Here is a 27,244-nt window from a genome sequence, read left to right on the forward strand (position 1 = left end):
GCTCTATTGTTGGTAGCAATGGGCGAGCAATCACGGCTTAGCTCTCAGAAGGTGATAATGTTTGGTTGTTAAGTACAGTTTAGTCCCCAAGCCCTCCACACAGTATGTTAGTGATAGCACAATTCTTTATATAAATAAGGTTAAAGTTATATACACAATCACAATAGCACACTTTGTACTCGGTCAATACTATAACAATAAATATATACAGTCTCTAAGTGGTACCACAATTACTTTTGATTCCATTAAAATGCACCAACTGCTGACACTTGCAAATGGCATACACATGAATAGCAGGTGGTATCAACAATAGACTTGGAAGGAAAACATGTTAGTTAAACAATTGGCAGAATACTTGTTCCCGTTACCTAGACACAGTTCTGTGTGCTGATCCCTCCCCCCACCTGGGCAACCTGTAAATAAAGTGTATCAACAAGCACAGTCCATATATTTTTTAGCAGAGTCTTATTTCCTTGTATAAATGTTCTACTACCCCAGTGTACCTGGTTTAGCAGAGTTCGACGACGGGTCGTCGACGCATCCTTCTTGTATGAACTCCCTTTAAGGCAGGAGCCATGGATTGTCGAGTTTCCTTGAAGAAAGGTGAACAATGTGGTTGTGACAGGAGCTTTGTCTTTGCGGTTCTCGTCGGTGATCTATCGTAGACGTCCTGCGATGATGAGGCATGCAGTGAATTCCAACGACGATAGTTTGTTGCCACAAAGCAGATCAATGAAGAACGTAGGCCCAGCAAGGGCGTTGGGTCATTGGCGTCAGCGATCGAGACTCGACCATGACTGGTTTTCAGCTCTTCGTCGGCTTCTTTGAGGACTTCGGGTGGCGGGATACCCACCGGCAGATTATCCTTGGTTCGTCAGCGACCTTCACTTTCTCCGGCGGGACAAAGCATTCGACGGTGAAGAGCAAGGGAGTCCTTGGTTCAAATGTCTTAGGCAATGGAGAATTACGGCTCTGGTCAACGATGATGGACGCTTTACTTCAAATTCCTCGGCGGCCCCTGTATCCGGTCAGCTGATTCCAATGGAAGGGCCTGTTTATCCCAAAATGGAGGATACTCAGAGCACCTGTCAAATTCAGCATGGAGCTTGCATCAGCCCATATCCTGTTCTGTGGGCCACACAAAGGTGCCCAAAAACATACATTAGGGGTACAGGGTTGTACCCCCACCCATGGGTGCACTAGGGGTATCCCAAGGGGTCTGTTCACTACGACCATAATGAGGAAGAGCTGCACTGCCAGGAGTCCCACATAGACTCCTATGCAGAAAATAACACAGAACAAACATGATAAAAGGACTACAGGACAAGGACATGGAGGCCCTGTCCCTCCAATGCATTACCAGCATCACAGTCGCCCCCACCCCCAGACTGAGGTTAGGGTGGTGTAATCTCCCACAAGATTGACACCCTCATCCAGACGGTCAACATACCTTCTGGAAAGGCCATCTGCATTATCATGACTCTTCCCTGGCCTATGCTCAATGGTGAACTATAGCCCTTGCAGGCTAATGGACCACCTGAGCAGTTTCGGGTTTTCACCCTTCATCTGCATAAGCCATTTTAAGGGCTTATGGTCTGTTTAGGCCGTGAAGGTGGACCCCGTAAGGTAGGGCCTGAAACGCCTAAGGCTCCAAACTATGCTAAAACATTCCTTTTCAACAGTAGCCCACCTAAGTTCTCTACCCTTGAGTTGTCTACTGATGAATATGATAGGATGTTCCCTCCCTTTGTTATCTAACTGGGACAAGACGGCTCCAATTCTGATGTTGCAGGCATCAGTCTGAACGATAAAGGGTTTCGTTTTGTCAGGTACACACAACACAGGTGCCCTACACAGACTTTCCTTCAAGCCATTAAAGACCCTCTGACAGTCTTCCGTCCAATTAACCTTCCTCGGTTGCTTGGGCGAATTCAGAGCTGTCAGAGGTGCAGCTATTGTTCCATAGTCTGCCATGAAGTTGCGGTAATACCCAGTGAGGCCCAAAAAGGCTCCCACCTGGGTTTGAGTAGTGGGAGTCTCCCATTCATGTACATCCTGTACCTTACTGGGGAGAGGTTGGATTCGACCCCCTCCTACATCATGACCAAGATACGTGACTTTCCCCTGAGCTATCTGGCACTTGGTGGTGAGGTTACCCCTTATCTAGGCCTGCAACACCTTATCCAAATGAGTCAAATACTCTTCCCAGGTGGAGCTGTAGACAGCAATGTCGTCTAAGTAGACCACACAAAAGACCTCCAGCCCACTGAGCGCATGGTTGACTAATCTTTGGAAAGTGGCAGTTGTGTTTTTCAACCCAAAAGGCATGACTCTAAACTGGTAGAGCCCCTCAGATGTTGATAACGCAGTCTTTCCCTTGGCATGGTCCATCAGAGCTATTTGCCAATAGCCTGAAGTAAGGTCAAAGGTTCTCACAAATTTGGCAGCACCTAGGCAATGGATGTGCATCCGTTTTGGTGATGGCCTTTATAGTCCACACAGAACTGCCAATCCTTAGTACCTGCCTGGGAACTTGCCTTGAGGACAAGGACCACAGGACTGGACCAGGGACTGGTTGAGGGTTTATCCAGATCCAACATCTTGGCGACCTCAGCCTGGATGTGGTTCTTAACCGTGCCTGATATAAGTAACACCTGCTTTTGACCGGTACACTGTCACCAGTGTCAATTTCGTGCCTGCACCATGGGATGAGGCCTGACGTCAGTAAGAACAGAGGGGCATACTGCCGGAGCAAAGCCCTGCAGGCCCTCTGCTGCTCTACTGTCAGATCTGGAGAAAGATGCACTCCCACTGAGCCATCCTGAGGGTTGCTATGCAGCACATCAGGAAGGCGCTCACTCTCATCCTCTTCTTGCTCTGAAGCTTAAAAGAGACATGAGACTTCTGCTCGCCTATGGAAAGGCTTGAGCCTGTTGACGTGGAATGCTTGAGGGGCTACCCCAGGGATTCCCAAGTCAACCAGATAATTGACTTCGCCATCTTGGAGATTATCCTGAAGGGTCCAGTCCAGTTATCTGCCAATGCTAGAGGCTTGGCAGGCTCCAACACAAGGATCTCCTGTCCTGGAGTCCAATCTACTTGCGATGCTTTAAGGTCATGCCAGTATTTGTCCAACTCCAGGCTTGCCTTAAGGTTTGCTGTCGCCTGGCCCATCATCTGTGTCATCCTCCGTCTGAGGCCTAACACATAGTCCCCCACTTGCTTGGCAGGTTCTGGAGGGGTGGCTTCCAAACCTTCTCTGATTAAGGCAAGGGGTGTCACGGCCCATTTCCCCACACATCAGGTGCAGACCAACCTGCCCAGGACTTTGACTTCCATGAGGACTTTGAAGGCTCCAAAGACTCTCTCAGGGGCCTCCTGGACTTGGTCCTGGCGGCCTTGGCGCCAGGCTCATGCTGCCATTACCAACATGGCAAGTTTCAAACAAGGTAAAGTATGTGTGGGCCAATCTGAGGCAGGCTGAAGGGACTACTTGCCTAGAGAACTATTTACTGGATGTGGTTGCTGGAACTACTTTACCTAGGGACTACTTTTCTGAAGCTATATAAACCACACCTTTAGTACAGAACACGCTTCGCGTTATTCTGCACTCCTGCAGCGTAACGCTCACCGTGTCTGTTACCTTCACCTACAACTCCAGTCCAGTTCCTTCTCGAGCAACCTGCAAAGGAAGAAAAGGCATCAGGTTAGCCGTGCTGACCAAGGATCCACATCCCTAACCAGCGCCTTGTTCATACCTACCTGAGAGGTGCTCTTCCCGGCGAACCTCCATCCCGCGACCGCTCCATCGTTCGTCCATCACGCCGGAGTCGCCGCACCTGTCAGACGAAAAAAGAAGAAACATCAGGTTAGCGCAAATTGGGAAAAACACCATTTGAAAAAACAGTTAACTCACCGACATACTCACCTGAAGGCCGCTCCTACAAGCGATTCGCTGATCTTTGTCACGCGGTCATAAAGCACCTGCAAAATAAGAGCAGCAGGTCAGTCGCACAGAAGCGACATAGCGCATATACAGACTTATCACAGAACGCTGGTGCGAACTTACCTTTACTTGTAAAAACAACCTTACATTCTACGAACTTTCGCATCAGTAAGAAACCTACAAAGTAAAGACAACAAAGGGAAAACCTGAACAATTTGAGCTCTTGGGCTAACCATTTTAATGGTAAAGACTTACTCATTGAGTCAACGTTGTCTGAGACTCGACAGGATCAGTGAAGTAACTGGCTCCTAGAACTCTATGCGCCCCTGCATACAGCTGCAGGACGGAGAGCCTGCCATCCTTAAAGCAAAGGTGAGACATAGCAGAGGGGCTTTCAGAAGACCACAGGAGGCGGGTGTGGGTCTTCTGCCTCACAGTTGGGTAACGCTTCATTTAACCCTTTAGGCGCACCATCGTGGGGGCACAGATACAGAGAAGACATGTGAGCCATCTAACAGAAGACCTGCCAGTCCCGTTCGGCGCTCCTGTGTAGACCAGGTGAGCATAACAAGGGGCCCCCTCGCGGGATATCCAAAGAGCAACTCTAAGGGGCTGAAACCAACGCCCTCTTGAGGTACTTCTCTGTAAGTGAACAGCAGGCATGGCAGGAGGAGGTCCCATTTCCTTCTTAGGGGCTCTTCCAAAGCACCCAGAATGCCCTTGAGAGTTTTGGTAAATCTCTCAACCAGACCATTGGTCTGGGGGTGGTAAGAGGTGGAGAACTTGTAGGTTACCCCGCACTCTTTCCACATCGTTTTCATGTAACTCGACATGAAGTTGGATCCTCTGTCAGAGACCACCTCTTTAGGGAACCCAACTCTGGTAAAAATGCCCAGGACAGCTCTGGCAACCACCTTGACTGTAATGGTGCGAAGGGGTATAGCCTCAGGGTACCTGGTGGCATGATCAACCAAGACCAGGATGAACTGATGTCCACCTGAAGTTGGAGGATCAATGGGACTGACAATGTTGATGCCAACCCTCTCAATGGTGTGCCAACCACTGGCAAAGGCTGCTGTGGGGCAATGACACTGCCTCCAGTCTTGCCAGAAAACTGACAAGTGGGGCAGGTCCTGCAGTGGCACTCTACTTCTCCTCCCATCCGGGGCCAGTAGAAATGTGCAGAGAGCCTCTGCTTAGTCTTCTTGGTCCCAAGATGACCAGCCAAGGGCAACTCATGCGCCAACTGCAGTAGGAAGGGCCTGTAAACCTTGGGTACCACCAACCTCTTGAGGGCACCAGGTTCAGGCTTAGTGGGCTCACTACAAAGGAGCTCACCCTCCCAATAAATCCGGAAAGACCTAGGCACTTCACCTTGTGCCTGGGCATGGGCCTGTTTCCTCAGACCTTCGAGGGAGAGTGGCACTCTCTCTGTCCCTTACAGAAGTTGCCCCTAGAGGGCTCCCCTTCAGCCAGCAGGCATTGACGGTCGGGTTGATCCTCTGGGTTGAGCACCTCTCCCGCAGGAGGGTCTTCTGGCTCTTCTCCCTCAGGAGTTGAGTCTTGGGTTACCACTGTACCCAGCCCGTCCGGAGCTTGAATCCCAGTGGGTGCTGCTGAAGCAGCAGGAAGAGTATGTGGCCTTCTTGCTCTTTCTTCTTGCCTTGGGTTTCCCCTTCGGCTTGGGTACCTGACTGGCAGTCAGATCCGGTGTTACCCAGTGATTGCAGCAGCAATCAGGGGGAGACCATCAGAGATCAACCCCAACTCCACTAGATCATTCCCTAGCAAAATGTTAGCAGGTACATTGTCCTGAACCAGGACAGGAAGCTTTTCTGTCTTGTCCGCAAACGTGATGGTGACTAGGGCTACAGGTGATAATTTGGGAGACCCACCGGCTAACCTGGTAGTTCTCAGTGGAGCACCTACATTGTCCTCTGGCATGAGCAGGGTCCTGTCCACCACTGTCATGCTTGCCCGGTGTTTCAAACCAGTAGAAGGCTGGCCATTCAAGTGGACACTTCTCAAAAATCTACGGGTGTTTTGTGGGATTGTAGCCAGTACTTATGCGTACTGGTCCCAGGCCCCAAGGGACACTAGGGAAATCTCGTCAGGAGCACCAATGTGATTACTGCAGAGGAGGGAAGGTCAGTGGCCAGGCTTAGGTCAGGGTAAGGGTAGGTCAGGCTAAATGCCTGGACTCCAAGTGCCTTACCTTTACACTTGGGGTAACCCTTCTTGTGGTCCAGAGCCCCACAGTCCCAACAAGTGCCAGGGATGAGGGGTACGGTACTGGAGCCACTGGAAGCCTGCTTTTTGGGTCTTAGGAGAGGAAGGTTTAGATTTACCCGACTGTGACTGCTTTTGAGACTCCTCAGACTTCAGAGAGGCCCCCTTTTCTTTGTCCTTGTCCTTCCCACTGGGTTGCTTAGGGGTCACTCGGTGGGAGACCCACTTGTCTGCCTGCCTGACCAGCTTAAAGGGATCTAAAATGTTCTGGTCAGCAACATACTGACGCAGCTCTGGTGAACAGGCTTCTGAAAAATGTTCAAAAAACAAAAAGGTGGGACGATTCAACAAATGTTTTCAACTTGTAACCATCAATCAACCCCATCATGTTCAAATGTGCAGCACTCACCCAGCCAATCCAAGACACATTCTATCTTTTCTTATATTCCCTGAACCTTTTAAGGTACTTGGCAATCAAAGCAGATTTCATGCACTCATACTGACCCCTTTCTTCCACACTCAGTTTCAGAATACAGTCATAACCAGTCTGAGACACTCTACTTAATAAACACTTAGCCCAATCTCTTTGATCAAAATCATGGATTCCACAAGCCATTTCAAACACATCAATCCACTGGAGGATATCAGAACCCTCCAACCAAATCTTTCATAAACTTGGTGGCAGGTGACCTGACACTCTCAACTGGTTTAGCTGAAGTCTCCCCTCCAGCTTTCTCTAGCTGGATTCTCTGACATTCCGTGTCCTTGTTTTTAAGTTCAAGATCCCTGTTTTTGAGTTCAACGTCCCTATTTTTGAGTATTACTTGCTGTGCCAACTCCTCTTTCTTACGTTCAGCTTCAGTTTCCAACTTTTTATATTCAAAGGCCAATTTCATCCTCAATAATTCAAGTTCCAAGAGATTCTCTGAAGAAACGTTGCTGGGTTTCGGAATAGAGGCCGCAGGAGTGGTAGCACTCCCAGAAACAGATTCAGTAACAGCCCCAGGGGCAGGGTCCTCAATGGTTCCATCCCCCCCTCCATCAAGAGCTTCACAATCAGTCTGGTAGTCAACCAGGGCAGCTATCAGCTGAGCCCTAGACTTGTCTTCAAAGTCTAACTCCCTGACTTCACAAGCACTCTAGGGAGCCTCTAAGCTCAGCGTAATCAATTTACCACCTATCAAATTCAGCATGGAGCTGCCACCAGCCCATACCCTGCTCTGTGGGCCACATACAGGTCCCCAAAAACTTACACTAGGGGTACAGGGTTGTACCCCCACCCATGGCTGCCAAAGGTATCCCAAGGGTCTGTTCACTGCGACCAAAAAGAGGAAGAGCTGCACTGCCAGGAGTAAGTACCACATGGAATCCTGTGCAGAAAATAACACAGAACACACATGATAAAAGGACTAAAGGACAAGGACATGGAGGCCCTGTCCCTCCAATGCATACCAGCATCACGCTCACACTAGTCCCCATTCATTTCTGTCACACGACCCAGCAAAAACTGCTGGACGGAATTGGACCAAGTCCGAAACAACTTGGGCACGAAGCGATCCTTTGGTGGTTTGGGGATATTGCATCCAGTACTTTTTCAAATATTTGATGGAGAAGCGTGTGCTCCCTTTCCCCCAACAAATAGATATAGCTTCCATGGTGCTTTGCAGGATGAGGGTTTTCAGAAATGGAAAAGGCACTATCTTTTTTTCCGATGCGAGAGATAGCTGCGGCTATACCCGCGATTATCGGAAAACAAAAAGCAAAAGAATTCCATTTGGAGCCGTGAAAACTGTGAAATGGCATCAGGGCAGAGGTGGTGGTGGAGAGGCGACCATTTGAACTTTGTGAGTTTGTGGTCGACTACGGATCGAGTTTGCAGCACAAACATTTTCACATAGATGCTTTTATCCGGTCAGAGAAAACAAGATTGGGAAAGCAAAGTGTGTCACACAGAACAAGTGTTTGAGGAGGTATGGGAGAGGGCTGGGAGGTGGGAGTTGGTGACAGTCGGCAACCCTTTCCATGAGCAGAGGAGCACTTTGGTCAATGCGTCAAGGGGAACATGTTTTTTTCCTGTTTTTCCTGACAATCGCAGCTATATGAAAGCTATGGATAATCGCGGCTATATGTAGTTCATTGATATAGCCGTGGTTATGGAGAAAAAGCCAGTGGCCTGTAAGTGTTAAAAAAAAAATAGACAAGGAGCACATCCGAAGGCGGTGGCCACTGACCATGGCCAGAGGGCCGGAAAAAAGAATGGTAACAAAAATCATTGAAATTCAAGGAAAAAACTTTAGTTTAGGTGACTGAACTTAAAGCAACAAAACGGTTGAAATTCAGTACAATGGGGAAACTCGGGACCGGCTTAACTGGTAATCTGTCGCTCCATCAACAAAAGTCGAACCTCTTCCTCTCTTATTTCTGCAAACCACATCTATAGCAATAATTTGCAAAATATTCCACACACACCAACAAAACAATGTCTGCACTTATGTATATCTTCGAAACAATGCACCAACAATCACTGATACATTGGAATCATGTATTACATTCTAAAAATACACATTACAATTCAGACACTAATGCTAATATATATATTAATTTTTTTACATAAACATGTACACCAATGCTTGCACAAATAACTGTCTCACAAAAAACGAATACTCTTACATCCATCTACATACTATATTTCACACCAGACGATAACTGTGATTAACATGCTATGTTCAAGCAAGCACACATATAACAGCAATATAGAAACAAAACCCAAAGCGCTAAGGGTGGCCCAGGAAGTTGTTGTGCGGCTACTGGCAGATTCCACACGCATTCTTGGCTCTCCTTATAGGCAGGCGCCTCGCCTGCAAAAATCCAGTGGCCCAGAATAAGAGAGCTTGCCACCTTTATTTTCAACAGGACACCTTGACAGCTTGGGAAACCCAATGCTATGCATTGTGTTTAATTATATTATATGTAATTGGTGTATTGTTGTGCAGGATTTTCACATTATATTTTCAGAAGAAACAATCTGGTGGCCTTTTAATTGCACTTGTGTATGTTCCAAACAGAAACAAAGTACGATGAAATGCCTTGAGCTTTGATGTTCTAATGTGTTTTTTTCTACTAACCCCTATGTAGGTCATCGTTTCACATGACCGTGATAGGATATGTAGGAATAACGCTGGAGTGCGGATACAACCATATTTTTAATAAAATGAATATTGTATGCCTGTTGTTCATTGGTATTCGTGAGCCGTTTCCGTAGCTGTTTTTTAAATAAGATTTACAGCGCAAACGTCAGTCAGTCCAAGGCCAGGGTGACCTTGGAATCAATCGGCCGTCCTTTCATCCCGCATAAAACGAAGGACCAACAAGCTCTGCTGAAAGGCCCCGGCGCAAAGGTTGCGGCTGACAAGTCTGAGAGCTAGAGCTCCGCGCTTGCCTTCACTCCTGCCCCTCCCGCCCTCCCTCCCTCCTCTGTCCATCCTGCTGTCTTGTTTCCTTAGCAACATAGAGTGCACATCCTGGAAAACTTTATCCGAAATCGGCTCTGGGCAGCTTTTCAAATCCATACTAACCTGATTAGGTGTCTCTGGGGGCCTTGCCAGCTAATCGAATTAGCGAGCTCTAATGGTACCGAGGACTTTGAGTGAGCAGAGAGCAGTAAAACATTGTGTATACTTAGTGATAATTATACTTGCTTTTGTGTCATTGATTTATAAGCGCACTCTCCGCCCCCCATCCTTATTTCGTTTGTTTGCTTCTCTTTAAATGCAGCTATTCGGAGGAAGGAGAACGGCTGGTATGACGAGGAGCACCCCCTGGTCTTCCTGTTCCTGGGATCCTCTGGAATAGGTAAAGAGCTGCCACCCTGGGTGCCCTCCTGGTGCACTGCGCTGCTTTCTCAGCAAAACATATCAGAGACTGCCTGCTTCCCACAGCTCCAGCATCAGATGGGACGTAAGAAAGATCTAGGAGGGTACCCAAGACACACCACTAATGAGAAGGTTATGTTTAGGGTTTCCAAGCCCATACCTGGTGTGTATATGGTTTGTCTTAATCCGGAACTCTGGCTTGGCCTAGGAGGCCTTTAGTCAGCGCACTGTCTCAAGTAGCTAGTTGGCAGCTTCCAACCTGTCTTATAAAAACAACAATCCAATCCAAATTTCACCTTGCAGAATGTTTTTTCCTTCCCGGAAATCCACTGACCTCCAACACAGACATTTTCCAGTGTGAAAGACAGAGAAGTCACTTCATAAACCTTTTCATTCATAAAAAATTGGCAATTCAGAATGGTTCTATGAACGTTGGCAGCATTTTATTTGCCGACGTACTCTTTCGCCAAATTCCTTATTACTAATTCGTCCTCTTTCTTTGCGACAGAAATGCGGGGGGAGATCCCCTTACTGCACCCTCCTCGATATTTATCTTACTCCCACTTACCATATGCTTTTATTCCATAAAAAAAGTATAAACAAATATCGGTAAAAATGTATTTGGCGAAGGTATAGGTTGGCAAATGTTGGCTAGACATTCAGGATGTTAGAAGAAAGGAACATGAGCGTGAAAATGTGTGCTGTTGGTGGGGCAACAGTTTGCACAGAGTTATAAGGGCTTTCTCCTCAGGATCACTATTAAAAATCTAGTCTGTATTCGAAATCAGGAAGGTGGCTTATCAGCCCAGTTGGAGGTCTCTCTAGTTTTGATCACACACAAACCAATCATCACTGGTGGAATTAACAGGGAACCAAGCCAAAGAATGGTTAACATGCATCTTGAACCACCCATCGGAACCACCCATCGGAGATTAAGCAGTTTGGAGGAACTTGGCCTACCAATGCATGTTCACTGTCTGTTTTGTGCACAAAATGATGCCTTGAGCCTACAACCTGGGACCTTTCACCAGCACTGTGTCATATAGTCACGGAAGTGAAGGGGCTCAGAACAAGTACGAAAAACTGGTTTTATATAAACACAAAACTAGCAGTTAAAAGGCCTCCTTAAATTTTCAAAAAATAGGGTTACACCCTGGCACTCACTGTCTCTGTGGTACTTCGCCCCAACGTCCTTCAGCTGATCTCTTCTCTGATTCTTCCTGTAGACCTATCCATAGAAACATTGCTGCTTTAAATGGAGCCAACAAAGTTTGCCAGCTCCAGGTTCCACAGGAGAGCTCACAAGGACCTTTTCACCTCTCTACCCATGATATCACGTCACTACTCCTATTCTGGTCCTGGCCGTCATCGGCGCCACAACACATGCTCGTCCTCGCACCTCGGGTTCACACCTTCTGATCGAGTGTCCCCTCCACCACCGGCCTTTGGCGATACTTGCCCCTCATTCCTTCCTGGAATCTCTGTTTAGACTCTGATTAGTGCTGTTTTCCTCCTGCCTCGCAGCCTCCTGCTACTTTTTCTTCCCTAGCACCTTCTGATTTTTCTCCTTCTGTCACCTCCTTTATTCAATTCCTGTCATCCCCGGATAGTAGTCTCCTGCCGACTTGTGACAATCTTTCTGCTACCTTCTCATGTTCACCTCCTGATTCTCACCTCCTGCCACCAACTGATCTACACCTCCTGGTACCTCTGTATGTTCCTTCTCCTGTGCCGACTCCTGCTCGCCTGCATATCTCTATCCAGCTTCAACCAGTTTACTCCTGAATAGCCAACTTTGTCCAATCTCTGCTCCTAATTTGCTCCAAACACCTGCACTGCTCTCTTTTTGGACAGTGCTTAGACATCTTGGGGGTCCTTCACCTTGGGGCAGACTAACAATGCAGGCCTTAAGCTGTGCCGTCTGATTGTGCCGACTACAGATTGGCTCTGTGTAATTTCTGTACTGGGATTAGGTACGTCTGATTTTTCTTAGCATTTTCTTTTCTTACAATGTAGACTCTGGCTTTAAAAGCCAGGTCAACTAGGTTGGAACGTGGTAACCAGTCTTTCTGTGCATGCAAGCGAGTGCTCGGTTCCTCAAGCAGTGCTACGTGTTTTCTTATGTGCGGTGAGTGTTTGTGTGGAGATAATTACTCAAATGATTTTATCATGAAACTTCTTCCTTTGCCCACGGGTCCCGACTTTGACAGACTGTGTTGTGAAACCGCTGACCATACCCATACAATGCAGTTCCAGTACAGTTGTGGAGATTCATGTGGCATTCGCCAGCCCTTGATGGGCATCTAGTGGGACGACCAGGGGATCCTTCCCTTACCCACTCACCCTTCCCCCAATCTCATCACTACTAACTTTCAGCAGTATCCAGCCCTCTTGCTCACCCGACTAGATATCCCCAAAATAATACCATGATACACCATTGGCTGTAACAATGCTCATGATACATACAGACCTAGCGAAGAGCGTCTGCTCGAAACAAGTGTCGGCTTGGCACACCTGCTTTACATGGACAATCAGGCTCAATATATGCCACCAAAGCCCCTTATTTCGAAAAACAAATATTTAATTTACAGTTCTCATATGTGTAATTGAAACAAACATATATGTGCATCCATTTTGTACCCTAACCCCTTTACTTTGTTCTAAATTGTATTTTATGTCCACTTTGTGTTCAAAGTACAAATATAACCACTTTTCGAAAGTCTGTAATTAATTCTTGTCATTACTATGTGAGGTGCCGGGCGTGCCATTGTACTAGCAATACATTTATACACCAATAATACATTGAAATTAGTAACCTGGATAAAAGATCATACAAAAGATCACCAAAAGTTATTACTAAGGAACCGAGAACAGTTGGTAGTCCCTTTGAAAAATTACAAAGACTAATTCATGGGGGGTCACAAGAGGCTATTTAGGAATGGTGTATTAAGCGAGAACATTTTCAACTGGTACTGGAAGTATCCTCAGGAGAAGGGAGTCATTCTCCTGTTATAAGTTAGTTTTCAAAGTGGTAGGGTCAGATAGGTTAGGTTTGGACAGCAGACTTCTTTCTTTTTGAACTTTCACATTTGACAGCCAAGCACCTTAGTAATATAGGCAGTGGTCACCCATAGTGATAGAGAAAGCTAGGCCTTCTAGCCTAACTTTAATACAAATCAGTGAACCATGTCCTTAGAGTATCCGTCACATTTGATTCTTGATGAAAGGACAATTTGGGATACCGTGTCACACACAAGAGTGCCTCACCTCCACTTCCCAAGTCTCCTCTTCCCCGTGATCCTCCCTCTCATATCCACTCCAAGGGTCAGGATCCAAGAGCGATGGCCTTTCCCTGGCCACCTGGGGTGAGGATATTTGGTGGAAAGAAGTGAGAACAATCTCAGATTCCTCACATACACTTCCCCTATGTGGGGTAGATCTGGCAGTTTCACAGGGGAATTGAGACAGGAAGTCAGAATTTCCTTGATCTCAAACCTTCCTGTGTTCCACTGTGAAACAGTAGGGTTGCAAATCTAGAAACCACAGCATAACTTGTGGATTGGATTCTTTTCTCTGGCTAATCCATACCAAGGGTGAATGGTCAGAGACCAACCTGAATTTCCTTCCCAACATATAGTATTTTAAATGTATGATAGTCCATTTTATGGCCAGGGCCTCCAACTCAATAACACAATAGTGTTTTTCCTGGGGAAAGAGTTTCCCACTTATATAAAGTATGGGATGTTCCAGGACGTCAAGGTGTTGTGAATGGACGGCTCCTAATCCCGCTAGGAAAGCATCAGTTTGTAGGATAAGCTCTTTTCGAAAAGTCAGCCACTTTTAGGATAGGGCTCTGACAGAGACTCTCTTTCAAAGATGTATAGCAGTTTTGATCTTCCTCATTCCACCTGATCTTTTGGGATTCTAAGTTCTTCAATTTATCAGTGAGCATAGCTGTTTTACTTGAAAAGTTGGGTATAAATCTACAGTAATAGCCAATAAGTCCTAGAAAGGCCCTAAGATCTTTCTTCGTTTTGGGTGTGGCGGTGTCCAGGACGGCTCTAACATTTTCTTGTTTTGTCTGTACCATGCCATTACCCACAAAAAAGCCCAAGTATTTTACAGCAGATTGAGCCAATTTACATTTCTTCGTATTGGCAGTTAATCCTATGGCTCTTAAGACTCTCATGGTGGTGTATAAATGATACACATTATCCCCCCAGGTTTTACTATGGATCACAATGTCGTCTATGTAGGCCCCACAAAAGTGAGAATAAGGTTGCAAGATTTTATCCATCAACCGTTGGAATGTTGAAGGAGCTCCATGTAGCCCAAAGTTGACGACTTTGAAGTGGAACAAACATAAAGGTGTAGCAAAGGCTGTATTTACTTTATCAGGACCATACATTGGAACCTGCCAATAGCCTTTTGTCACGGCTAGAGTGGAGAGATAGACAACGTTCCCTAGGCGGTCAATAAGGTTGTCGATACGAGGCATGGGATACGCATCAAAGGCTGAAACAGCATTAACTTTTCTGAAGTCAATACAAAACCTCCAGCTTCTGTCCGGTTGAGCTACTGATACAATGGGGGAATACCAGGGACTGGCGGAGGGTTCCATAATTTTGGCATCCAGCATTTGCTTGACTTCCTGGATGACGGTCTTTTTCCTTGCCTCAGGTAGCGTATACGTTTTTAAAAAAAATCAAGTTTTATCAGTATTTCATAACATAGAGAAGAGCATCAGACTGAATAGGCATTATTTGCAATAGTACACTTATCGTGACCATAACCTGCCATCTCCCCCTCCCGCTCCCTCTCCCCCTTTACCCTCTTCCAGAACATAGCCCATAAAACATCATATAACAGGCAGCAACCCCTACCTTCTCTTCCCACGCTCATCCCCTCTGTAATTCCGGTTAACTGCCATATTTATCAAAAAGGGTAGCCACATCTCTCTGATCCTCTCCCTGGACTCATTAAGAATATGCACCATCATATACTCCATTTCATAAATCCCCCTGACTTTCTGTAACCATTCCTTCTCTGTGGGGGTTCTGTCCCGTTTCCAAAATTGCGCCAAACAACACTTGGCTGCCACAAACATCATACAGGTCATGTGGATCCCCTGATCTTTCCCTTCATGCTCATCCCACACCCCAAATAACAGCCCCCAGGGCGACAGTTTTCTTGAAATTCCATCCGCCCCCTTAATCCACAAGAGGAACCTCCCCCCCAATAAGTCTGTATATGGATACATCCCCACCACATATGGTAGTAGTCTGCACCGGGACGTCAGCACCTCTAGCATCGGCACCTCTAGCATCGCCATAGAGGCCATAAAGTGCATGACCTGTCTACACATCGCAAGCCATAAATCATCCTGTATTTCCCGCTGGAGGTCCTTGGCCCACTGCTCCCTAGCCGATAAACCCTGGGGGGACTCCGCCCTTAAGAGTATCTTGTACAGGCTCACTATACGGCCCTTTGTGTATCAAAGGCCATCAGATCTCTCTGCAGATTATTCTCCCATCTCGTGTCGTGGAGGGCACCTTTCAGCTGCAAATAGCGAAATGGGGAGAGTCGCCCTATGTGTGAAGACAGTCTTCCAAGGCGCCCATGGATAGGAACTCCTCCTTCTCCCACATCTGTTCTGCCCTACTGAGGCCTGCCTCGTACCATTCATGGAACTGTAGGGGTGCCGCTATCAGGTTCCTCCACGGGGGGCCCAGATACAGCTCAGGGGGAGGGTCACACCGTAATCCACCTCATGCTACTCCCTTCTTTCCAGATCGTCCAAAACACCTCTAGTAAGGGATGCTGCAGGACCCTACATGAAATCTCCTTCTGGGGCACCCATAGCCATTCACCCAGCGAGACCGGGGTCAGGATCGTTTCTCAGAATTCGCCTCTAGATGGTCAACGAGTATACATAGCTGGGTCGTTTTATAGTAAGTCACTAAGTCCTACCCCCCCTTCATCCTTCGTGAGTGTGAGAACTTTATACACTATTCTGGGTCCCTCCTCCCACCCACAGAAACCTCTGGAGCCTACATTTAAGGTTTTACATGTACCACTTTGCCTTAAGGGGTGCGGATATAATGATAAAATCCTTTCACCCTCCCTGTCTCCTCTTTAAACATATGAGTAAAAGGCTGAGAAGATAATACAGGTCTTGCTTTTGATTGTTACTGATATCAGGAGGGAAACGTTATTTTTTATCATAGTAATCGGGCAAAAGACATGATAATATGCTGGTAGTTGACTGTGTGGGGTGTTCAAACCACTTTTTAAGGAGGTTTATATGGTATTCCTGGGTTTTCAATTGACTGTCAGGTTGGGAAATTTTATAATTACAGGGACCTGTTTGTTCTAGTACCGCATATGGTCCATGCCATTTAGATATTAGTTTATTCTCGGAGGTTGGCAGTAGGACTAGGACTTTCTGTCCTACTGAAAAAAAACGTAAGGTGGCCTTTTGATTATATTATGTTTTCTGATGTTCCTGTTCTTTGGCCACATGGATCTGAACTAAGGATCTTACAGTAGTCCTATGTTCTTTAAGTCTGTGTGCGGTTTGGGAAAGTTGGATTGGGGCTTCCTCTCTTTCCTCCCAGGTTTCCCATAACATATCCAGGATGTCTCGGGGGTTCCTGTCCATAAAGTAATTCAAGCGGTGAAAAACCTTTAGAAGCCTGAGGGGTTTTCCCAATAGCAAATAATGCCCACAGTACCATTTGATCCCAATTCCTTCCGTCCTGTTCTACTAACCTCCTCAACATTGTTTTCAGTGTCTTGTTAATGATGTGTAATAACTGCTTCCCTTCCCCCATGAGCTTGCTAATAAATGTAGAGCCTTGATCCATTAAGATTTCTTTCGGAAACCGTACTCTTAAGAAAAAAGGAAGTAGGTGTTTCAGGATCTGCTGGGTGGTGTTGGCTCTAAGGGCAAAAGCTTCGGGATATCATGTGGCATAGTTGACTATGACAAGGATGTACTTATTCCCTAACTTTGATGTTTCCAAAGGACCTACGATATCCATCCCAATTCGGGAAAATGGGATTTCAATTATTGGGAGAGGTTGTAATGGGAATGGAGGTAGCATAGAGGCACTAGTCTTCTGGCATATGTCACAGGACTGTATAAAGGTCTTAATATCTGCATGAATACCGGGCCAATAAAACGTATTCAAGAACTGGGCCTGTGTCTTGTTTTGACCTAAATGACTGCCCGTCAGGTGAGTTAGCTATCTCCAGGGCCACCTGCTTATGGTTTTTGGGGATTATGAGCTGTGTTCTAGCCAGGCCATCAGAAGTGGTGCCCCCTCTAAATGATATGATATGATGAGTCATTTATAACGTGCCTGCACACAAGTGTTTCTCAGCGTGACAAGACAAAGGAGTGAGGACAGAGGGTGGACAGAAACAAAAATCTTACTAGATCTTGTGTCCTTCAGATCGTGCAAGTGCGATAACACAAGTGCAGGGGGGGACAATGGGGAAGTGCCAAGGAGAGGGAGGGGGAAATGCATTCAGGGCAGCATTGCTCGGAGTACGTGCCGCCAGAACAGTGCAGCACTGGGTAAGAGCACAGCAGCTGGGGATAGTAGGGATACAGTTACAGCCCCTAAGTGCAAGGTAGACCCGGAGGCAGTGCAGGGGCAAATGGTCATGGAGGAGCCTGGTAACCCTTGAGATTCTGAGGGTAGCCAGACAACCAATCAGCGCAGGAAAAAGGGTGGTCAGCAGAGGAGAGAAAGCAGAGGCGAAAAGGAAAGTCTTCACCTGCTTCTGGAACATTGGGTGGTCTGGCTCAAGTTTGAGAGGGGCAGGGAAGCCATTCCATAGGGAGGCACCTTCAGACGAGAGCGATCTACCCCCCACTCTCTGCCTGGAGAAGCGTCTGACCCGCAGAGAGTTTGAGGTGGCTGAGTGAAGGGCTCAAGAAGGAAAGTGTTATGGAAGAGAGAGTTGGATGTAGTGCGAGCCCCGGGCCAGAAAGGCTTGTGGATGATGCAGATGGTCTTTAACTTGATCCTTGTAACCACTGCAAGCCAATGAAGAGATTCCGGGGCTTGAGAGATACAATCTCTGGGCTTGAGGCCAAAGCCAAGGCCAAGTCCTGTTCTGGATTAATTGTAGAGGAAGGCAGATTGAGAAATAGGCTGTTGCAGTAGTCCAGCCTAGAGAGAACCAAGGCTCTGAAGACGGTGAGCTTCTGGAGGAAAGTAAGAAAAGTAAGAATACCTCTCAGGAGGTGCAGCTGGTATTAGGCCTTCTTGGACAGGTCCGTGCTGTGGGGAGGGAAGGAGAGAGGGGAGTTCAACATGACCCCAAGGTTTTTTGCCTCACAGGAAGTCAAAGGAAGAGGGCCCAAGGAGGGCAGCCAAAGTGAGAGAGGGGGAAGTGGGAGCCTGGGTCCTAATGAGATGGATCACAGTCTTAGTGGCATTAAGGCAGAGATTGCTGGAGCAGCACTGATCCTGAATAGCGGATAGAGGGGAATGAGTGAGAGAGGAGAGGAGGCTGAGGGGAGCCTGAAGGAGAGCAGAGTTTCATCCGCATAACACTGAAAGCTTGAGGAGAAGGTAAAGATCAGGTGGGCCAAAGGGGCTAAGTAGACAAAGAAGAGCCTGGGTGAGAGGTTAGAGCCCTGGGGAACACCAAATGTGGAGAAAGAGATGGTGGAGAGGTAGGATCCAAGTTGGACCTGGACGGGTCAGTCCACTCGGAAGGATTTCAACCACTCCATGGCCGTATCCTTGATGCCCAGGTTCTCACAGAGTCAATTGATTAGGATGGCGTGATTGACTTTGTCAAAGGCAGAGGAAAGGTCAAGGAGGATGAGGACAGGAGGAAGGCTTGAATCGAGATTATTGAGCAGACCTTCATGGGTGTTCATGAGAGCAGTTTCCATGTCATGGCTGCTCTGAAGCAGACTGATGGTCATGGAGACAAACAACAGATTCAGTGTGGAGATTAAGCTGGGTGATGGACAGCTTTTCCAGGAGTTTGTCCAAGAAAGGAGTGATAGAGATCGGGTGATTGTTTGCCGGACAGGTAGGATCGGCAGAAGGCTTTTTAAGGAGGGGGTGCACAAGGGAGTGCTTGAGGAGAGAGGGGAAAGTTCCAGTGCCAAAATAATGATTGCAGAAATCGGCAGTTTAGACGACACTTTCATAGATCAGACTTGTCTAGAATCATTGTCCAGTGTAGGCAGAGGGAAAGAGGAGAAGGGAGGAAGAAAGGGAGAGGCGGCCAGAGAGGGAGAGAAATAAGGGAGAGAGAGGACAGGTTGTCCTCAGCTTTAGTGAAGTGAGAAGCCAGAGCCATACATAGGGCCTGGGAGGGAACAGGAGAGGTGGAGACTGCAGAAGGATTGGCCCGCTCCTTGCAGAGTTTTAGGAGTTAGGCTGTGTTGTTGGAAGTCGCAGAGACATGGCCTTGGATCTGGGTGCTCTTCTTTGACAGGACAGAGAGTCTGTACTGCCTTTGGAGCAGGCAGCACCAGTTTGTCACAGGATTCGCCCGATGCCCTCCACTTCTTCCCAGCCACCCTACACTTTTCAGGGTGGCGAGGTTGGAGTCATACAAAGAGTTGCACTTGGAGGTAGGCTTCAGATGGATTCTCATGACAGGGCCAAGGATGTCCAGAGTGATGGAGATAGAAAGGTGCAAATGTCAAATCCAATGGAGCGGTCACACCCCTGGAGTATCTCACAACTCCTTCCTGACCACGGAAGCCAAATGTAGTTGACCCCTCCCACCTTGTTTGGCACAGGCTCCTGATTCTAGTTCACAGGTTAGCTCGAGGCAGCCAATGGGGGGAAGAGGGTTAGGGAGAAGTTGTGGATAGGGTAGAGGGTGTTAGGGTAACCGGATTGAGGGTAAGGGTCTTGCGTAATTGGATGTGTAGTGGGGAAGTAAGGAAAGGCACATACATTTATCATGAGAAAACAAGTAGCCTCCTGCTTCCCTGACTTCCTAGCTCCTAGATACACACTCATACTAAACTGAGCATACTCCTTCTTGATTAGGACTATGCTGTCATGGTAAGCAAACATTCAGTAAGTCATAGCATAGCTTGTAAGCAACTAACAAAAGCACATAGCACCAGGAATACCTGGATAAGCAACAACATGGGCACAGGTACAAGACACATGAGCATAACCTTTTAGCATGTGGGTGCTTGCTGAACACATGAACACTTGACAAAGTAAGGGCTTTAGGCAAGGAAGTATTCCAATGTTCAATTCCCTTGTAACGCTTAAGTCTTTTACCTGACTGTGATACAAATGCATGCCTTAGCAAGCTGCAACGAATAAACAAATGTTGCGTGCCTCATGACCCATGTCCACAAGCGCACTTCACCAAGAGCATTCATATGCTTTCACTGAGTATCCAAAGGAATGTTTTGTATTCCAGGAGAAAGGTTCCTTCATAGTAGCATTGTCTGCCCAGAGCTCAAACTCCACTCGTTTTTCCCCCTCCCTCGTTCACCAGAATGACAGTAACACAAGCAAGTCAGCACTTAATTGAGGCCTGGAGGGGCCTACTGCCTCCTCCCCAGCCTCTGCAGATCATGCCGTGAAGTGGGGTGAACCTGCGGTCTGGGCAGTGCTCACATTCCTGCCTGGAGGGAGTTTACCGGTGCCTCCTCCGCCTGTCCCTCATTCAGAGTTGCCGCTCCACGTCCAACCTCTGCCAAGTTCCTTACCCCGCTCTCCTCCGGCCCGTGCCTGCAGAATGCCAAAATCACCAACAAGGAGCACGGGCTGGGGAGGGGCTTTATAGCGAGTCCCCCGTGTGCACGCGCGCACCCCAACAGCCATGATATTCATCAGAAATGCAGTCTCCTGTTCTAGCAGACCGCAAATGGAGCTTCCATGCTCTGGCCGCAACATGGCCAGTCCCCATTCCCCTTTTCCTCACAAGAGCCGTCTGTGGCTACTGAGGGGTCTGATGCTTTGGAACTCAATTTCTCAAATTCGAGGGTTACTCAACCTGTATCGGTTGAGCCGCATCCCACCCCTGACACCATTTGTGAAGGCATCAGGAAGTAGACACAGACAACAGAGTAAGGTTTGCGGTACAAACATTTATTAAAACACACAAAGCGTTTGGGGGTAATGCCTAACTTTTCCTATGCAAAGGTGGGATTTCCCTACCTGACTAAAACTAATGATAGTCTGTGTCAGGAAGTCCAAAGTAAATGTCCGTCTTTGTCCAAATCCTATACTTGCCCTCACATCTATTTGTTCAAACTATGTAGGGATGTCGGCATCAACTGAAAAATTATTCAAATAAAAGTTTAGAGCTTCTTCGAGGTCTGGGTCGGAAAGGATTGCAAATACTTCACTTTTAATCATAAAGGGGTTCCGTTCCCCAAGCTTTCAAGTCTCTTTGTTTTCACAACAAAACAGTTCCTCAGGATTTTCCCAGCTTTTAGCATTTTTGGATCTTTCATCAATAGCACAAAGTTCAACTCGGTCAGTTCATCATATGCAAGCTTCTCTGGATATGCAACCATAAACCTATAGATGAATCAAGTGGCTTCTCTTTAGTGGGGTGTTCTCAGTCTAGGCGCAGTTGTCAGACCAGATGGTCCACCCATTACAGCTCACGCAACAGACACCCCTGATTGGCTTCTTCGCCACAGTTGCACCACCACATTTTCAAATTGCAATTTGTATAGTTCTTATTTTCTTTATGGCTCTTGCCAATGCTTGCTTATTCATAACTTGTACAATTCACTCACAGTTCTTTAAATTCATTATCAATACTTGCTTTCTTCAGTTTCAATGGTTCATAGTTCCTTTGTATCAGAGAACGCTTTTCTCCACTTTCCTCTCGTGTGGCATTCACTCATTATTACTTTGCTTTGTTTCAGTTTTCAAAATTGCAGCTCATTCATATTCAAAATACCATAATTGCAAATTCCCAGTTGTCTCTCCTGCTGGGAATTTGCACCCTGCTCACTAGCTTCTCATTCAATGTCACGTTTCAAGTTTATTGCTTTTTTCTGGGCCTCTCTGCGGCCTTCTCAATTTGGTTTCGGTATTCACAAACCGCTTCTTTCATAACATTCTCATATGTGTGAAACATCAGTGTTTTACAATTCCAATTCCGGCAATCACATTGCCTCCGCTGTTGCTCACTCACTTGCGAGTGCTCCGACCTTCTTTCACCACGCAGCTCGCACCACCGCATTCCTGGAGTCACTCAGCCTCACTTGACTCACTGGGTACGCGGCCTTCCTGTGCCCTGTTCTGCTTCAGTCGGTCCTTTGCTGCAGCAGCTGTTTCTAGCTTGGCAAGCCCCTCGTCCTGGTCATCTGACAGCTGGGGTTACTGCAGCGGGAGTCCTCTTGACTCCAGGAGGTCTGCAGCCTAACCCTGCCACCAGAGAACGTCTGACAACACCAGCCACACTCTGCTTCCGCTGCAGCGACTCTGCAGCACCTCGGCTCTTCGGACACGCCTCTCCCTGCCTTTTCCTCCGGCTTCTCCGTCAGCAAGCACCTGTCCTCCTCCTCCTTCCCCTTTTCTTTCTCCATTAGTCTCACCTGAGCAGGCCATTTATACCGCCCCTTTGGCTCCAGGTGCAGGCTATTCACAACGATCTTGGTACTCGGCATCCCTCTTCCTCGTCCCAGTACCAGAGTGGTGTGTGCGCATGTCTGAGTCAATAAATAATGAATGTAAGTTCCTCTGTGGACTCTTCCTCGTCTCAGTACCAAAGTGCTATACATTGGGGTATGGTTTTCTAGCACAATAGGCAAAGGATTGGAATGATCCCATAAAAGCCTGGGGGACGTTTGATTCTTGATGAAAGGGAAATGGGGGATACAGTGTCTCACCCAAGGGTGCTTCACCCCCACTCCCCAAGTCTCCTCTTCCCAGGTGATCCTCCCTCGCATATCCAACCACATGGTCAGGATCCAAGAGCAATGGCCTTTCCCTGGCCACCTGGGGGGGGAGTATATTTTGGGGAAAGAATTAAGGACGCCCTCAGATTCCTCACATGGCCTACAGATGGATGTCTCGGAAAGGGGGTTGATAGATTCTAGGTGCAAGGGGGGTGGGTGTGGTTGGACAGGAAGGGAAGGTAGGGAGGGGGGTGCTGAACACGAGTGAGGTGATGGTAACAGTTGCAGAATGTTATGTTTATGTCGTTGAAGGTGGTGAGAGGTTTCCATGTTTGTGGCCGCAGTAAGATCAATTAAAGGGGGATGGACAGATCATTTGAGAATAGGGATATTGAATGTTAAGGGCATGAATTCGCCCATTAAGTGCTCCATGATCGCTAGAGAGTTCCAGAGGTTGGAACTAGACATTCTGATGGTCCAAGAAACTAGGACATTGTGTGGGAATCATGTGGCATAAATGACTGTGGAAGGGGGTAAGTGGTGGGGCATTGGTGGTGTCGGGCACCATAGGTGGGGTACAGATCACGGTAGCCACGGTGTACTGCCCTAACCAAGGGCAGATGGGATTTTTCAAGGAAGCTCTAACTTGCATAATTCGAGAACGTGGAAGATCCCTGATATTTACAAATTTATTTTGACATATTTAATATGTGGGCTGACCCTCTTTTGGATAGGCGCGCCCCAGGGATCAGAGGTAGTCGGTCAGTGTTAAGACGGATTTCTGAACTCTGACCATGTGGGCAGAAGTTCAGAAGGCCAGCTTAGTTTCTTGGAACCTTCTGGACAAGGCAGACCAATCAAGGTAGCATTGGCGGCGGTCAAGACTAGGTCTCAGGAGGGGTGAGGGTGACTGAAAGACCACAATGAGCACACAGAGTAAAGGACACTTACAATTCACTCCCATTCAGGTGTGTGTATATATGTATATATATATATATATATATATATATATATATATATATATATATATATATATATATATATATATATTAAAAATACAAATGCATTTATTTCAAGGCCTTTGAGGTTCAACACACAATAATAATCACAGTGATACTTTTAAGCGAACACGATCCTTTCAAAATACATATATACAAGACCAAAGGGGCCTAAAGGGTTAATGCACAAAATGGGTCCACAACCTAAAAAGGGAAGGAAGCAGGTAGTGCAAATAGTCTTTAGGCAGTTCTGCATCAAACACAATCCTAACTGAAAGGCAGTCCAATCCCTAAAATGAGAGGAGCCTAGTACTCAAATGTACTTGCGATGCTGGCGCACGCTGTAGTGCAGATGGGCGAAACAGGGTCTTTTGTAGGGGCTATAGCATCTTAAGAAGGTGGGTGAGGTGATGCAGAATAGGTTCCCAGTATTCGTGGAGGGTCTCCCATTGAGGGCAGAGCAGGTTCTAAGAGTTGGGAATAGTTTGCTAGTTCACACTAGCAGCGGAAAGGAGAGGGGCTCTCAGGGCCCACTCGTGCGTAAAAATGGATGGATGCGCTAGGGTCCACCGGTAAGGCTTGCAATTACTCACTGACGCCCGGCACACTCTGGACCAAACTTCGGCAGTAGAGTCCACTTCAGTTTCAGGTTCAAATGCAGCTATCTCGCGACTCTGCGGCTTTCAGCGACAAAGTTACAGCGTTGATTCTCAAATGGGACAGTGGCGATTTCACCGCACCTGGTGGATGGATCAGGCCAGTTCCACTGGAGCAGGCTTCAGGGCACAGAGGGGCACAGCTGCAATTCATTTTCGAAGTTCATCACCACGGCTGGGCGACACGGTAACCACGTATACTCCGATTTGGGCGCTCTCTCTTTACTCCAGACCTGGGAACGCCAAATGTACGAAATTCGGTGTGAGAGTGCCGTGAACACAGAGCTTGCGATCTACCAAGTTTCAAGGGCCTCCTCGAAACAGCAGCGGTATCAGTGCAAAGGTCCTGTGCAAGCTGGTCAGCCCACTGGTTGGCCCAGGGACACTTCCGAGAAGGCTTACTTGCAGGGTTTGATGAAGGTGCCGAGAATAGTTGGTCCCACTATTCCAATGGGTCGAAGCATCTTTGCAGACCTTCTTGGACACCCAGATGCAGAGAGGGGTCCAGCGGGACGACAGTGGGCTCAGGGTGCCAAACCTTCCAGCGGGTCACCAGCGGTTCCTCGACTTGGCTTCTTAGTTTCAGGATACTTGGATCCTATCCTTCGTTCAGCGAGAACTCCAGAGACATGGTGTTTGGAGCCTTCTCTTATCCAAAATCTCATTGTGCCAAAACGAAGAGGACCCAATGGGAGATCTGCTCACATACAGGCATACCATACGTGGACCAATCATGGACCACGGTGGTCCCAGGCATTCACAGCACACCAGAGTCTCTGGCATCCAGGAAGCGTATTGGAACCAGACAGTCCAGCCCCCATCCTGGAAGCACACACGCAAGACATGCAGAAGCCCACAAAAGCTTGGTGTTTCGCGGGAGAATGCATGCCCAAATAAGGACTGACCCGAGTCGGCTCGACCAGGGGAAGGTGAAGGGGCAAGATGGCCAAAGGACAGGACAAAGAACCTTGTGGCATGGCCATTTTGGAGCCATGCCACCTATTTGTGCCAAACGTGGTAACCACGGTTTACCTGGCAGGAAAGGGTTAAACATATATGAAAACATCAGCTGCCACGAGCCATGTCCAAGGCACATTTGCACTTCTAAAAAAATCCTTCAAGTGTATCTAGGGCCCTTAGAAATGACAGGAAGACCCAAGTGTGCTATACTGTAAGGTACATTGTGCACTTGCAACATGTTGCAGAAAAGTTGCAACATTGACAAGGACTAAGGGAAACAAAGTCTCTCAGAACTGACTGTCTTTAAGGGCATGTCAGTTTCCCCATAATAAAGTGAGTGAAAAGCCCAGGGAAGTGCAGCAGAAGGCTGTGCTCCTCTGGCAAAGTCAGACTATGGTGTTTAACATCAGCAAAAAGTTGGGGGGTACACAACTGGAGGGAAAATTACACATGAAGTGGAAATCTTAACACTCAGGACACAGGGGCGTTCTGGACTCCGACTCTTTGGAATCAAAGGGAGTTTCAGATGTGTGGAGGCAGTTCCATCCAGGGGAAGGGGGTTTTACTTTCTTCTCCCCACCCCATGGCACACACACACTTGTATTGATTACCTAGGTCTATATAAAGAGCTGCTGGGGAAGGTGTACATTGAGTTCTCGATGATGGTGCTACAAACCCAGGAATCACTTTGGAGATGCAATGACTCCTTATGGAAGGATGAGGTATTTCGGGAGGAGATGCGGTAAGCAATCACAGGTTATTTTGAGACTAATGACACTGGGGAAGTGGACTTTTGTATTGTAGGGGAGGCAGCAAAAGCGACTTAGCGGGGGCTGCTCATTAGGGAAGGAGCAAACAAAAAAGAGAAAGGGGTCTGTTGGAGAATAAACTCAGAGAGGTGACCAGATGGTGAGAGGTCTGATAATGGAAGTAAGGGAGAAGAGGGAGGAACTGAAGAGCCTTGAGATGGGGAAGGTGGTACGGAAATTAAAATATTTACACCAGAAATATTATGAGAAAGGGGACAAGGTGGATGCTCACCTGGCAGTGAGGCTTCAGGGACAGAGGACTGTTAGATGGATGAGGGGAACTTGTATGCATGAGGCAATATATGCTTGTCTTCAGAAGAGATAGTTAAACACTTTGCCACATTCTATGAGGGTCTTTATGGTGTGGAGAAGGTGGTGAATGAAGAGGAATTGTGGCGATACCTAGATGGGGTGTCTCTACCCAAGTTGGGACAGCAGGAATGGATGCTCCGTTCACACAGGAGGAAGTCCTAACAGCTATCTGGAGAATGCAAGCCGATATGGCCCCAGGAGATGATGGTTATTATAAGACATTTGCAGGACTGTTGATTCCCCACCTGGTAAAACAGTTTACTTGTATTATGGCAACGGGAAGAGCTCCCAGGTCCTTTTGCCAGGCGTTGATATCAGTGATACCCAAAGAGGGGAAAGACCCTCATCTCTGTACTTCTTATAGACCCATATCTCTCCTCAGTGTCGACGCCAAGGATTTAGCGAGGGTGCTGGCTTCCAGATTTGGTGGTTTTATGCCCCGGTTGGTCCACTCAGACTAGGTAGGGTTTATTCTGGGGAGACAGGGAGCAGACACGCTAAAGAAGACTCTGCACCTCTTGGATTCCACACGTTGGGGTGTGGGGGGTAATCCAACCCCTTTGGCCTGAGAAGGCCTTCAATAGAGTAGACTGG

The 27,244-nt window shown here is 47.4% G+C and overlaps 1 protein-coding gene across 1 annotated transcript in view; it reads left to right on the forward strand.

Annotated features, from left to right (window-relative positions):
• Positions 1–27,244, forward strand: part of CLPB (ClpB family mitochondrial disaggregase) — a 1,931,888-nt gene that overhangs the window by 1,506,924 nt on the left and 397,720 nt on the right. Inside the window, exon 8 of the mRNA XM_069640284.1 lies at positions 9,950–10,027. Coding sequence (XP_069496385.1) covers positions 9,950–10,027 — 78 coding nt within the window. The remainder of the gene's footprint in view (positions 1–9,949; positions 10,028–27,244) is intronic.

This window comes from Ambystoma mexicanum, chromosome 7q (assembly GCF_040938575.1).
Source record: "Ambystoma mexicanum isolate Mex_15411 chromosome 7q, UKY_AmexF1_1, whole genome shotgun sequence".
Taxonomy (NCBI): Eukaryota; Metazoa; Chordata; class Amphibia; order Caudata; family Ambystomatidae; genus Ambystoma; species Ambystoma mexicanum.